Here is a 14,663-nt window from a genome sequence, read left to right on the forward strand (position 1 = left end):
AGCAAGGGGGTAGGCCAGCCAGTCTGTGACCCGGTAGCTACCAGGACCTAGTTCAGAGGAGTAGAGACACTGTGGTTGGCTCTCAGGAAAATTGAGGCCTATTAGATTTCCGCTGTTCCTCACCAGCTGTTTGTTGGAGACTTCAGGGTTTACCAAATGGACCTGTCCATAGGCTACACGAATGTACTCACAATGTAGCAGCTGGTTCTCCCCAAAGTAAGTGATTTAAGGAGACCAAAACAGTAGCCATTGTCTCTCTTATCTCAGAAGTATCACACCATGGCTTCTGACATATTCTATTGGTCACATAGATGTCCCTTGTTCAATGTGGGAAAGGCTACATAGGATGTGAGGGCCAGAAGATGAAGGTTATTGGGACCATTTGCGAGTCTGGCCCACAAAGCCTGGGTGTCCTGATAATTTAGCTATCTGGAACTTAAGGCCAAGAGGAACGTCAAGATTTTTGTCTCTTTGGTTGATAGCACCTGAAACAGTAACTGGTATGTGGAAGATGCACAATTAATATTAAAAGAAGGAATTAACATTAAAGAAAATGTGTACTTCTCTCGCAGCCATAGCCTGATAAGATCTGGGTATTGGTTTCCATTTGTTTTCTTTAGGATATTTAGCTCAAGATTTGATTGATTTGCATATGGTCACTGACCTTAAGGGTAGGCCACCTCCATTCTTTCAGGGGAGAAGAAAAACAGATTGAGAGTATAGTATTTGCTAGGTAAAATTCACTCCTGCTAATATCATCACACTTTGGTTTGCCTTGTTCTCTAGAATCAACACTGAGTAGATATATTCCAGGGTACAGTTAATTTTTAAGAAAAGTAGAAAAATAAAAAAGCATCCATCATACGGTCTGTTTTGAAGCAACTTAGCAAATAAAGCAGGGACAGAGTTTTAGTGTGATCTGACACCTGAGGCACAAATAACCAATGCTTAACTGGTAGGCTTAGCCACTTTTTCCTGCTACATCAAAACCTCAGATTTACTTTATCTTGAAATCAGACTAACAGGGCCTGTCAGATAAAGAACTAAGATTGACTCCTTAATGGGGATAAACCACTCAGATTCCTTCAACCCACAATTGTCATCAGTATTAATAATTACAACTGATATTAAGGTTCAAGTACCTAATTAGAACCATATGCCTTTCCTCAGTTTTCACATTTTATCCTTAGAATGGTCGTGGGGTGTGTCTGCCTACTTCACCTTAATCTTCCTCTCTTGAGAATCTTGCTCACTCAGAAGTAGATCCTATATTCATGTTGTTGCTACATGACTCCACTTCCCTGGTCACAACTGATCAGATGAGGGATGGTCACCTGAGCCAAAAGGCCTGATCAGATTCTATGTCCTGTATGCTTGGAATTGGGACAGAGGGGCAGTGACTTGAACAGGTGAGTTATAAAATGTTATGGATTTGACACCAAAAGCAAAAACAACAAAAGCAAATGCAAACAAGTGGGACTACTTAAACCTGAAAAGCTTCTACCCAACAAAGGAAACTATCAACAAAATGAAAAGACAACCCCGTAAATGGGAGAAAATATTTGCAAATAGTGTATCTTATAAGGAGTTAATGTCCAAGATATATAAAGAATTCCTACAACTCAATAGCCCTCCCAAAAAATCAAATTTTAAAAAGTGGAAAGAGCATCTGAATAGATATTTTTCCAAAGAAGACAAACAGATGGCCGACAGATATATGAAAAACCGCATAATATCACTAATCATCAGGGAAATGAAAATTGAAACCACAATGGGGTATTACCTCACTCCTGTTAGAGTGTCTAGTATCAGACAAGAAAGAGCAAAAGTTGGAGGGGATGTGGAGAAAAAGAAACATTTGTGCATTCTTGGTGGCAATGTACGTTGGTGCAGCTACTATGGAAAACAGTATGGAGGTTCCTCAAAAATTGAAAAGTAGAACCACTACATGATTCAGCAATTCCATTTCTGGGCATTTATCCAAAGAAGATGAAGACACTAATCAAAAACATATACGCACCATGTTTATTGCAGCACTATTTACAATAGCCAAAACATGGAAGTACCCTCGATGCATGAATGGATAAAGGAAACAGGGTACACACAGAGACACACACATACACATATATATTTGCACAGTGAAATATTTTGTAGCCATGAAAAAAAGGAAATTTTGTTATTTGTAACAATATGGATGGACCTTGAGGGCATTTTTATGCTAAGCGAAATATGTCAGATGAAGAAAGACAAGTACCACATGATCCCACTTACATGTGAAATCTAAAAACTGACCAATAAAAACACACAGCAACAACAAAAATCCAAACTCGTAGGTAGAGTGAACAGATTGGTGTTTGCCAGAGGTGGAGGATGATGAGGGGGTGAAATGAGTGAAGGTGGTCAAAAGGTACCGACTTCCAGTTATAAAATAAATAAATCATGATGATGTAATGATGCAGCATGATAACTATGGTTAATAACGTTGTATATTTGAAAGTTGCTAAAAGAGTAGATCTTAAAAGTTCTCATCCCAAGAAAAAATTCTTCTGTGTGGTGGATGTTAGTTAACTAGACTAATTGTAGTGATCATTTTATAATACAAGCAAATATTAATCATTAGGTTGTACACCTAAGACTAATACAATATTATAGATAAGTTATATCTCAATAAAGATTACAAAATAAAAGAGCTAGGGCACCTCAGGAGCTTATTCTATTGGGTGTCCAACTCTTGGTTTCAGCTCAGGTGGTGATCTCAGAGTCATGGGATTAGGCCCCTCGTTGGGCTCTGTGCTAAGCACAGTCTGCTGGAGATTATCTCCCTCTCCCTCTGCTCCTCCCACTGCTTTCATGTTCTCTCTCTCTCTTTCTCTCTCAGGGCGTGATCCTGGGGACCCGGGATCGAGTCCCACGTCGGGCTCCCTGCATGGAGCCTGCTTCTCCCTCTGCCTGTGTCTCTGCCTCTCTCTCTCTCCTCTCTGTGTATTCTCATGAATAAATAAATAAAATCTTTTAAACAAAATAAAATTTAAAAAATTAAAAAAAAATAAAAGACGGGATCCCTGGGTGGCACAGCGGTTTGGCTCCTGCCTTTGGCCCAGGGCGCGATCCTGGAGACCCGGGATCGAATCCCATGTCGGGCTCCCGGTGCATGGAGCCTGCTTCTCTCTCTCTCTCTCTCTGTGTGACTATCATAAATAAAAAAATTAGTTAAAGATTAACTGTAAAAGATAAATAAATAAAAAAATAAAAGAGCTATGGAGTGATCTTTCTTCCTCACAGGAAAGAAAGATGAGAAATGGAGAGAGTGTTGCTCATGTATGTGTTTATTAGATTTGTTCTAGATGTACTGAAATTTATGCGCCCTTGGGGTGCATAAGATACCTCAATACCCCTCCAAAAAATTCTTTTTTTGTTGCATAAGCTAGTCCAAATTGAATTTGCTGCCTGTATCAAATCTGCTTTATACATCAGAACATTGTGAAGTTGAGTCACTTGCACAGGGCCATCGGGTTACAAAGGGGCGACAGAGCTGAGATGAAATCAATACCATATCGATGCTTGAGTCTGTCATTTATCCCGTACTGCTGCTGGAAGAAAGTGTTTCCCCTTCTCAGCTGTCTTAGGAGGCTCACACCCCTTGAAGTTAATTGTGTCCATGTGATTTGCTGTGGTGGAAGAAACATAATCAAAAGTGACATGTTTTATTCTTAGTGGAGACGCTGATTGCGAGTGCTTAACTGCCCACTCCACTTCTGCTTCAGCAGCCCTGAATGCATCACAGTCTGGAGGAATCGTAGGATCAGAGATGCAGGTACCACTGCGCCAACACTCTGGGAAGCCACCTGAACTGACAGTGGACTTCTCATGAGAAGGAAACAAAGTGTTGTTGTTTCAAACCACTGAGGTCTTAGAGTTGTCCTATTATGCCACAAAACCTGTCTTATTCTCATATATTCAACCAACAATGCCTTATTCTCCAGGCCTTCTTCTAGATTTTATATCAGATCAATTCCAAGTTCCCCTTCTCTTAGAGCTATTATTTCAGCTGCATATTCCTACATAGCAAACCACTCCAAAACAATAATGATTTATTATTTCTCGTGATTCTGTGGGTTGACTGGACTCAGCTGCAGGGTTCATCTGCTCCACGTAGGATAAAGAGGTCCTTTATGTGGCTGCATTTGGTGAGGAGCTTGGCTGGGACTGGAATGCACGAGAGTCTTTCATCCTTGGGAATTTCTTTCCATGTGGCCTTTCATTATTGAGAAGTCAAGCCCATTACAAGGTGGAGTTCTTTTTCTTTTTAATATTTTATTTATTTATCTGAGAGAGAAAGAGAGACAGAGCACAAGCAGGGACGAGGGCAGAGGGGGAAGCAGACTCCCCGCTGAGCAGGGAGCCCAATGTGAGACTCCATCCCAGGACATTAGGATCATAACCTGAGCAGAAGGCAGATGCCTAACTGACTGAGCCACCCAGGTGCCCACAAGGTGAAGTTTCTAAGATGACAGGTTTCCATCTGCAGGTGCTCATCAAGCCTCCACTTGCATCACCTTTGCTACTGTCTCATTGGCTGAAACAAGTCATGGGGCCAAGCCCAGGGTCAATGTAAATGGGACCGTACCATGGCATGAATTCCAGAAGGCATAGTTTTTTGGAGACTTTCAAGGTAACAGTCTATAACAGCCATTAAGGAAGCGTTAACATTGAATATTTACAGTTTTAAAAGTGTTTTCACATTTATATCATTTTGTTTAACAATAACCCTTGAGGAATAAATATATGCCACCCCTATTTTACAAAGAAGGGGACTAAGGCTCACACAACTAGTGAGATAAAATCACACAACTAGTATAAGATAAAATTGAGACTTGACCTCAGGTCTTATTACTGCAAATCCTGTGTTTTTCTATTATATCCCAGCGACCTCTGGCCAGCACAATTTGTGATATCTAGCTATGATTTCCATGTGTGATCTTCCCAGGTTTTAAAATTTTGCTGACAAATAAATAAAATCATCTGTTTTTTCAAATACTTTTTCTAGAGCCTAGATTTTTTTTTTTTAATTGTGTGTGGGGAAAATGCACCCAATCCTCAAAGACTTTGATGTACAAAGTTACTAGCAATGTTTGCTTATTGTAAAGCAAGCCCCAACTAAGCCAGGGTGGCTTTGGGGAAGCACACACCTTACATCAAACGCTGAAAGGAGACTTATTTAGTCTTCACAATGCCCGAAGTATCTTCGGGAAGAGAGCTTCTTTTCTGTACCCTAGCCCCATGATGAAGAGTTTCAGTCCAAAACTGCCAGATCCAAATTCCGTAGGGCATTTGCATTTCTGTGCAAACATCAATAATAAGAGTTCATAACTGACTAGCAAGACTTGCATCACTGCTGGGCGGAAGGGGGGGTGGGAGTTGACTTGGGGGGCTTATAAAATTGAGAACGCATCCATAATTCTCATTATTGCTTGCTGAATAAATCACAGATCAGCTCAGGAGCACTACCTGTGGTGCTTTGGTCATGGTCACCAATAGCAGTGGAACAGACATCCACAGGAACTATAGTCCTGCTGGCCATTATGAGCTGAAATCTGCTGCCAGGCCCTCCCTGGAGGAGGCGCTCCACTGAGGAACACCCTCTATGATGTCCTGTTGTCTAGTTCCATACTCTTGGCCCCTAGCTTCCAGATGACACCTTTCATTAGGAATCTTGGCTGGCTGGGCCTTTGATCCATCCCCTTCACTTTCCTTGTCACTTTCCTGGTATGGAGAGAAATATAGCAAAGTTTAATTGTAAACTAAATACCTCTGAACTCCTCTTGCAGAGTCACCCCTGTGAGAAGCTTCTTTATCTAGGCAATCTCAGGCTTCATGTTCAACCAACTTCTATACCCCATCTGATGACATTCTGACTTTACACAGAAAAGGCAAATCAGAAGTGTCCTGGGGTGAAATTGTACATGATTACCCGGTGGGAAAATAACTTATATTGAAGTGGAAGCAACCAATCTTCCCACATCAGGGGTCTTGGTATCCTCCATCAGGATGTCACATACCTTACTTTGTGTCCTATAGTATTCGTTTAACACATACTGATATTTGGGTTGATTAAGGCCAAAGAAGGTAGCAAATCTTCCACCGAGGAATTCACATGCTAAAGGAAAGAACAAGCACTTTTGGTAAGCTGAAGTAAAAAGTAAACCTTAGTGTCAGTTGAGGGGACAAGAGTTTAAACATGCCTGCAGGTGACCCATTACTACACTTACCTTCAAGGCTGACAAAATATTGCAATTGCTCCAAACTCTCAAAAAGTTCTAGGACTCAAAAGGAATTGTTAAATCTTCTATCTTCACATGGGATTACTTCTAAACTGTCCCTTCCATATTGGTTATGTCAGGAGAGATTTTCAAAATACTTACTACCAGGTACAGCATTGGTCCTGGGCAATCAGAATAGATGCTTTGGTTGTAAAAGTTAGGGATAAAGGTTTAGCATTAATAGTGGTTTCCTGAAGTATCTCCTAGAAATGTTATCCTTTAAAACTATAGGATATCTGACACTCCACCCCCATCCCATAACACGATTTTCTGATCCCCATGACCGCTTGTTCCTCTTGGTGTATTACTCATATAGCACATCAGAATGGTGCTCCCCATTTTTAATGGGTTTATCTTTTCAAAAATATCTAGCTCTTTAATCTGCTCATTTGCCACCATGCCTGGTAAATGGATATAAGAGAAGTTTCTAAAATATTAGAATAAATCTTAGGAAGTTTTCTTGTTCATGACCGACTAGAATTTTAAATTGGAAACATTAATTACAGCTTCATCTGGGGGTTAGCTCTCTCCAAAGTTTCTGTGTGGAGACCAGGGTGCTGAGTGCTGGCATATTTATGCTTCCACTAATAGCTGGAAGCCCCCACGCAGATGCACTTGAATGCTACAGTTCTGCTTGGAACCTGGAAGGCAGCTTGATTCCCCTTGCATCCTGACTTTGCCATTTTAAGTCAAAGCCCAACATGGAAATCACTGCAGTACCTGTTCTTCTCATTCTCATATTAACTGCATTGGGTTTTGCTACTTTCACCTGACCTAATCTCCTAAGGCTTTCTACCTCCAAAACATTTCACCTCTTTAATTAGTCTTGACCAAAATAAAGCACAGAGCTCTCTGGCAGATGTATTTTTTCTGTCAGTGTGTTATGGTTGAGGTAAGATTGGTATCTCACTGGATTCCCAAAGTAACTTCCAAATTCCTAACCCTCTTTCCTAAAGTGAAAGCACTTGCTCTTTTAAGGCTCCTACCATCTGACTAAATCACCCCATCATCACTTTTTTACTGTAATTTAAAGGCCTTCCTCCTCTCCTCCACCCCCAGTGACTTTTACAATCAGTCCCCAAGCTGACCTTAGCCATACTTTCATAGCACTCTGAAGGTATTGCCTCCATATGTCAGCATTATTGAGTCACCCCATCAGTAGTCCCTATGCTCCTTCTACCCTGGCAGTTGTGGCAACAAATTGTAATTATAGGCATGCTTCCTAGCCTATAATATCCATTGAATATTGAGTCCCTTGAAAGCAAAGACTGTCATTTGTCTTTGTGTCCCAGGGACCAACATGGTGCCAAACACACATTGACACTCAATAAATGTTTACTTAATGAATGAATGAAGATCAATTCCTCAGAGCTAGAGCTATACTTCATAATTTCTTAAATTTTTAAAGTCATTTCCTCCCTGTTGTACATATAATCATGCAAGTTAGAAGAGAATCAGTAATTAGATGCCGCCAATCATGTTTTAAAGAAAATTGGTGTACATCGAGCAAAATAAAATTTAGTATTTCATGTGTTATAAATAGCCAGCCACTTAGGCCATTCGCTATGTCCCTGGGAAGCATCAATAAAGTTGTTGTTCATAATAGAGTGATTATGATGAAGGGACTTGGAACTGTGTCACACAACAACAGTTAAAGAAAAAACTTGGAAGTTTATTCAGGTGAAGAGTCAAGGGGGGATGGTGAGAGGCTATTATCTTCAAATATTTGAAACTCTGTCCTATGAAAGGGGAAATCTAGACTTGTTTTATATGGTCTTAAGAAAGACAACTAAGATCAATAGGAACAACTTTAAAAGAAGACAAAATGTAAGGTAGTGTTTACTAAAAAGAGTCAGAAAGAGCTGGAAAGGTCTGCCTGAAGGTATGAGGTTCTATGCCTTTGGGAATCTTCAAGCATAGATTAAGAAGGGACCAGGTCATCCCCTTTCTCCAAGATGCTGTGGAGTAGATTAAACTATTGGAAGCCCCAACTAACTCTGAGGGTCTGTAAGTCTATCTTTGAGTATTTTGGACAAAATAAATAAGTAAATAACCTTGGCAGTACTTACTAGAAAATGAGGTGCTTGCTATTTGCTCTGCCCAAAACCATAGGTAGGGCCCCCATGAAAGTGTAGACTGGAAAAAAAAAAAGAGAAAAAGAGAGAGAAATCAAGTTAGACTAGTTGATAACAAGAGTGGTGATACAGAGTGTTTCATGTAGAGGTCTTAAAATGCTTTATATTTATATATTTATATTTATATTCCATTTTCTTTCTCAAAGAGGAGAAATGTAAGGTTATAAAAATTATCAGTTTACTATAAATGGATCTAGAAAACAACCCAATGGGATCAAAGAATTGGCTTAAAATTTTATTTTCTACAAACCTTGCCTGTCTTAACCACTCATTCATTCAGCCCCCATGTTCACTAGTATCAATACCCTATGCTTACAGGATCAAGTGTTGACTTTGTTTCCTGTTCCTCTTTCTCTTCATCTTCCTCCTCCTCTGTGCTATATTCTTCCATGACATCTCCATCAACGAAATGGATAATTCTTTTGGGAGTAGTTCTTTTGGAAGATCCACTCTTCTCTAATTCTGACTTCTGGAAATTGTCTTTTTCCATAAGGAAATAAGACACGTAGTGAATTGGAAACAGGGTACCTTAGGAGAAGTTTATAAAGCTGAGAGGTATCTAGTTATTTTCAATGGATGGTAAAGCTAGACAATTCAGAATCATAGCATGACCTCATCAGTTCTTCAAATCCAACAAGGACTGTTCATTTCTGCACCAAAATGAAAAAAAAAAAATCAATTAGTAGTGAAAATGTGAACCTCGAATCTCCAAACAAAAATTTCAACACGGTTCCCTTACCCCTTATTAATGATAAAACCAACAAACTCTATTAGGAAGAGGCCATTAACCTGTGGAAATTTCCCAATTATTTCAATAAACAGTGAGGGGCAATATATGCAGTGACTAAGAGTGCAGGCTTTACACAGAGAAGAAAAAAATTGTCAATATACCTAGTAAAGGACTTATTTTCAGAATATGTAAAGAACTATTACAATTCAATAAGTAAAAGACAACTCAATTGAAATGTGAGCAAAGAATTTGAGTAGACACTTTATCAAAAATTTACAGGTGCCAACTAAACTTAGGAAAAGATGCTTAATATCATTAATCATGCAAATTGAAATAATAATGAGATATAACATACTCCCTAGGAGGCTAAAATTAAAAGTACTAATAATACCAAGTGTTGAGGAATAAGTGGATCAATTAGAACTCTCATAAGTTGGTAGTGGGGATGCAAAATGGTACACAGCCACTTTGGAAAACAGTGTGGCAGTTTCTTAAAAGTTAAACATATTCCTACCATATAATTTTGTGATTCCATGCTCTTCTGGTTCTGGGACCCAACTCCAAGCTGTGGGGGGATTTCCCCTATCAACAAGCAATTCTTAAAGTGTCAGGACACCAACTGGATGTCTTAAAAATCAGCTCAATTCTGGCACTACCCACCCACAGGTTGCATCATATTCCACAGGACTGTCCCTCTTCCCCTAACTCAGAGGCCAATCACAAGCCCAGGTTGTTATTTGTATTTCTGACCTACTGTCTATAAATCAGAGGTTCCCACATTCTCCTCCTTGAGTTAGATTAACTTGCTAGAGCAGTTCACAGAACTCAGGAAACCCATTTGCTCTAGATTACCAGTTTATTATAAAGGATATAATTTAGGAGGAGCCAGATAGAAGAAGTACACAGGGCAAGGTATGGGGAAAGGGTACAGAGCTTCCTGCCTTTCTTGAGCACAACACTCTCAACGAAGCTCCACATGTTCACCAACCTGGAAGCTCTCCCACCCTGTTACTTATTGGGGTTTTTTGTTTATTTGTTTTGGTTTTATTTATTTATTTATTTATTTAGGTTTTTATGGAGGCTTCATTACTTAGGTATGATTGACTAAATCATTGGCCACTGAGCACTGACAATAAATTCAGCCTCAGCCAACTGAAAGTCCCAACCTTCTAATCACGTGTTGGTTCCCCCCTGGCAACCAGCCCTGGTCAAAAAGTCCTCATTAAAGTATCAAGAGACATTTTGTCTCTCTCCACACTTAGGAAATTTCAAGGGTTTTAGAAGCCTTGTGTTAGAAGTGGGAAGACCACAATACATATTTATTATAAATCACAATATCACACATAACTTGATATTTACCTAAAAGAAATGAAAACGTATATCCCCCTGAAGATTTGTATGTGAATATTGACAGCAGCCTTATTTGTAAAAACTGAAAACAATCCAAATGTCCATCAATGAATAAACAAAACGTGATCCATCTGTTCAATGGAATACTACTCCGTGATTAAAAGTATTGGATACTAATTTTGCAACACTGTGAATGAATCCCAAAAGCATTATGCTAAGGGAAAGAAGCTAGACGTGCTGTGTATTAAATGATTACATTTAAATAGCATTTTAGAAAAGGCAAAATTATGGTTGTAGAAAAGAGATGAGTGGTTTGGTAGGGAAGAGAAGATGAGGGAAGAGACCATTACAAAGGGACAAAAGGGAAATTTTGGGGTGATAGAAATGTGTTAACAGATGTTATGATTGTAGCAGTGGTTATTCAACTATCTACATTTGTCAAATCAAATTCCACACTCAATAGTGGTTCATATCTCAATAAAGCTGACAAGTTTTGGAGCTGGACTGCCTACACTTAATATCCTATTACTTATTATCTCTGTGCTTTGGTTTCCTTATCTATAAAATAAGGATAATACAGATTGAGTGTGTGTTTGAATATAGTACCAACCTTATAAAATGAGAATTCGATGAATAAAGACACACCATGGAATTAGAAGAATTCTTAGCAAATAGCAAGTGTCTAGTAAAGCTAGCTATTTTTAAGTACCTATCACATAATAGTGTATATGTTAGGCACTATTTTAATGTGGTAAGCACACTATTGTCTTAATTAGTACTTAATATATTTTAAGATGATATCAGCAAATATGGTAGACTGAGCCAATGTGAAAGACTTCATCTTGTTCCAAATACACAAAATTACGCAAACAAAAATATAAAATCAAGCAGTGCTAAGGCAATAAGAGAGACTGGAAAGAAAGAAGCCTAGGTGTCAGCAAAAGAAGGGAAACTCAAAATCCTAAGGGTGAGCTAAAGCCAACGTGATTCCTGAGGGTTTCTGAGCTATGTATAGTCATGGGGGCTAAAGTTTTATATATTTTTTAAAGATTTTTTTTTTTATGATAGTCACATAGAGAGAGAGAGAGAGAGGAAGAGACATAGGCAGAGGGAGAAGCAGGCTCCATGCACCGGGAGCCCGACGTGGGATTCGATCCCGAGTCTCCAGGATCGCGCCCTGGGCCAAAGGCAGGCGCCAAACCGCTGCGCCACCCAGGGATCCCCTTTTTAAAGATTTTATTTGTTTATTCATGAGAGACACACAGAGAGAGGCAGAAACACAGGCAGAGGGAGAAGTAGGCTCCCCACAGGGAGCCTGATGCAGGACTTGATTCCTGACTCGGTATCACAACCTGAGCCAAAGGCAGATGCTTAACTGCTGAGCCACCCAGGCATCCCAAGGGAGCGGGGTGGTGGTGGGGGGGGGGGGGCTGGAGCTTTCATATGTGTGCAGAGAGTTAGGAGAGCCCAAATCACAGATCCTGTGAATGTGAGGAGCCAACGTGAAACACCTGCATAAAGCTAAGATAATAAAGTACAATTTGATCTATAAAATATGGGCTAGGGGCACCTAGGTGGCTCAGTGGTTTGGCGCCTGCCTTCGGCTCAGGGCATGATCCTGGGGTCCCGGGATGAGTCCCACATCGGGCTCCCTGCATGGAGCCTACTTCTCCTTCTGCCTGTATCTCTGCCTTTCTCTCTCTCTTTCATAAATAAATAAAATCTTTTAAAAATAAAATAAAATATGGACTAGAAAAACTGCCTATTGCTTTACAAAAGTGGCAAAGTAATTTGTCATCTTCTGGCAACATGGGTAGAATGAGTCCTGTGAAAAATATTGGAAGACCAGGCCAATACCAAATGCTGGCTGTAGCCAAATTCATAGTCCACCTGTGCTATGAGGACCCGAAGTGAGGCTGCAGGACCTAAAGGCAGCATAACCCACAGAACTTGTTGGAAACAAGCACAAAGTCACCCTGGAGGGCAACATCAGCCAGACAGGGTACACTGGATCACCACTAAAAACACTTGCTGAGGACGCATTATGAAAAACTTACAAATCACAGGAAGAAACCAACCATCTAGAGGAAGGGTAAGCGGACGAAAAAATTGGGAGAGTCCTCACCCAAGAGTTAGGAATAATAGAATGACACAAAGCTTGACAATGAATATGGCTCATATATTCAAAGAGATAAAGGAAGCAAAACATAATACCCAAGAGAAAAAGGTTGATTTGGAAAAGAACTGATCAGAAATTCTAGGAACGGAATATATAGTCAACCTGGGATGTAGACTGAACAGTGACAAAATCTCTCATAACCCAGCATAAAGAGGTATATATATTCCATTTACAGGAAAGAAAAGTTTGGAGATGAAGACTGGGTGAGAAAGTTCAATACGACTTGATTGGGGAGTTCAGAAGTGGATAGAATAGGGGACATAATGTTTGAGGAGATAATGGCTATGAATTTTCAATATTTGAAGAAAGACATAAATCCTCAAATATAGAAAACATGAAGAAAACTACTAGGGGTAAATAATAATGAAATCAAACCTAGATCATGGGAATTACAGGAAAGCTTCAAGTTTACAATAGAGAAGGCAGATTGCTCACAAAGGAATGGCAACTAGACAGTGGCCAACCTCCCTTCAGCAACAATTGAGACCAGAAATACACGTTTATGTATATGTGAATGTTCATACACGTATGTGTTGTAAGGACCAAGGGCAGGCTGCCCCAAGATGGGCCACCATGGCATATTGATTATTTTGATTAAAAGTTACCGAAGAGCCAGCCTGTGCAAGAAGGACGCCCAGAGCCTCCTCTGTCCCCCAGCAAGCAGGAAATCTATGTGAAAGTTCCCCTCCCTGGACCAGGAGGCAGAGAGACCTCCCCATCACCAGAGGTGGAAAATGCAGAGCCAAGAAGTCTGTACAAACAACCTTTGTTCCTTTTTACTGATTTATACTATCCCAGCCCAAATTCTGTTTAGAATTCCGTTCCTTACTAACTGAAGCTCCGCAAGTTTTGTTCGTCCGTTCAACTCTTCACAGATTTATTGTCTCTCTGTCTACAAAGTATAAAAACTGCCTACCTCGGTCATTTCCTTGGGTCTCAATTGCATTATTGGGTCTCTGTGTGCATGTAATAAACCTTTGGGTTTTTTTTTTTCACCTCCTGTTAATCTGTCTCATGTAAATTTAATTCTTAGTCCAATCAGAGGACCTTGGACATAGAAAAGAATTATCTGTTCCCTTCAGTCTATGTGAATACATTGCCAGATCTTATTGGTACAATGCGGAGCTTATGTCCTTGTCAAAGGTGGTGAGAGTTGCACAAGGCCCGTCAAGGGTTAAATTTGTCATCTGCAGCGAGGTGACGGGATGGGGGAGGGCAGCACAGGGTCTTCTAAGGAGACTTGAGCAACACACAGGGTCTTCCCTGCCTGACTTAGTGACTGTATCACAAAAAAGCCTCAGCAAGTAATAGAAAAGTTGTTACCATTTAGTGTCTGATGCCAAAGAGCAGCAAAAAGCAACCATTGTAATTTGGTGTTTAAGACCAAATTGTCAGCACCGTGAGAGATAAAGCATAACCTACAATAATAATCAAAAGGAAATAAAAACATGTTTAAAAGCAACTTACCTAAAAAAAAAAAAAAAAAAAAAGCAACTCACCTACCTTCATCCTTTTGCTTTTTTTTGTTGTTGTTGTTGCTTTTATTCATTGTTTGGTTCTGAAAGTACTGGAAGTTTTTCAGTAGATGATAAATACATGAAACTTGGCCGAGGCCACACCGAGCCCTCAAATAAGCTGACGTGGAAGTGTTCTAGTGTGTGTGTCTTACGGGGTGGGACATGTTTGAGTTGTGGGAAGGTCAGTTATACTGTGCATTCCACAAACCCGGTGGCGGTTAAAGTTGTCCAGATTAGAATCGTCTAAGGGTCTTTTAGGAAATTCTAAGGGCAGACCACTTACATCACAATCTCTATGGATGGAATGTGAGCATCAGTTATGTTTGAAGCTGCCCAGGTGATCCCATGGAGCCGGCAGGTTTGGGGACCAGCGCCCCAAGGGAGTGGGAAGAGACTTAGTAATTTGGTGTACATGAAGCTAGTGCCAAGACA

General features: G+C 40.1%; 1 protein-coding gene across 2 annotated transcripts; it reads right to left on the reverse strand.

Moving 5' to 3' along the window:
* Positions 1 to 2,002: 2,002 nt before the first annotated feature.
* On the reverse strand, positions 2,003 to 14,489 carry FAM177B (family with sequence similarity 177 member B). 2 transcript variants are annotated; one of them, XR_012026011.1, is made up of 6 exons: positions 14,218 to 14,489; positions 8,772 to 9,105; positions 8,390 to 8,456; positions 6,060 to 6,157; positions 5,509 to 5,763; positions 4,295 to 5,339 (listed from the first exon to the last, which is right to left on the reverse strand). XR_012026011.1 is itself a non-coding variant. In XM_072815091.1 (5 exons), exons 2-5 carry the CDS (start codon positions 8,943 to 8,945, stop codon positions 5,581 to 5,583), a joined length of 522 nt encoding a protein of 173 aa, XP_072671192.1. In that variant the 5' UTR covers positions 8,946 to 9,105; positions 14,218 to 14,489; the 3' UTR covers positions 2,003 to 5,580. The 2 variants fall into 2 exon arrangements, 1 of the variants encoding a protein (XP_072671192.1); XM_072815091.1 differs by having other exon boundaries at positions 2,003 to 5,763.
* Between the last annotated feature and the right edge of the window lie 174 nt (positions 14,490 to 14,663).

Source organism: Canis lupus, chromosome 38 (genome assembly GCF_048164855.1).
Source record: "Canis lupus baileyi chromosome 38, mCanLup2.hap1, whole genome shotgun sequence".
Taxonomy (NCBI): domain Eukaryota; kingdom Metazoa; phylum Chordata; class Mammalia; order Carnivora; family Canidae; genus Canis; species Canis lupus.

Bases quoted from the DNA above. Each gene is read 5' to 3' on its own strand.
- FAM177B (XM_072815091.1), bottom strand. From the start codon at position 8,945: ATGGAAAAAGACAATTTCCAGAAGTCAGAATTAGAGAAGAGTGGATCT. The intron at 8,457-8,771 runs GTAAGCATAGGG...TTTTTTTTCCAG, and splicing joins CAAAGTCAACACTTGATCCT to TCTACACTTTCATGGGGGCC. The intron at 5,764-6,059 runs GTATGTGACATC...TCTCCATACCAG, and splicing joins ACTATAGGACACAAAGTAAG to GAAAGTGACAAGGAAAGTGA.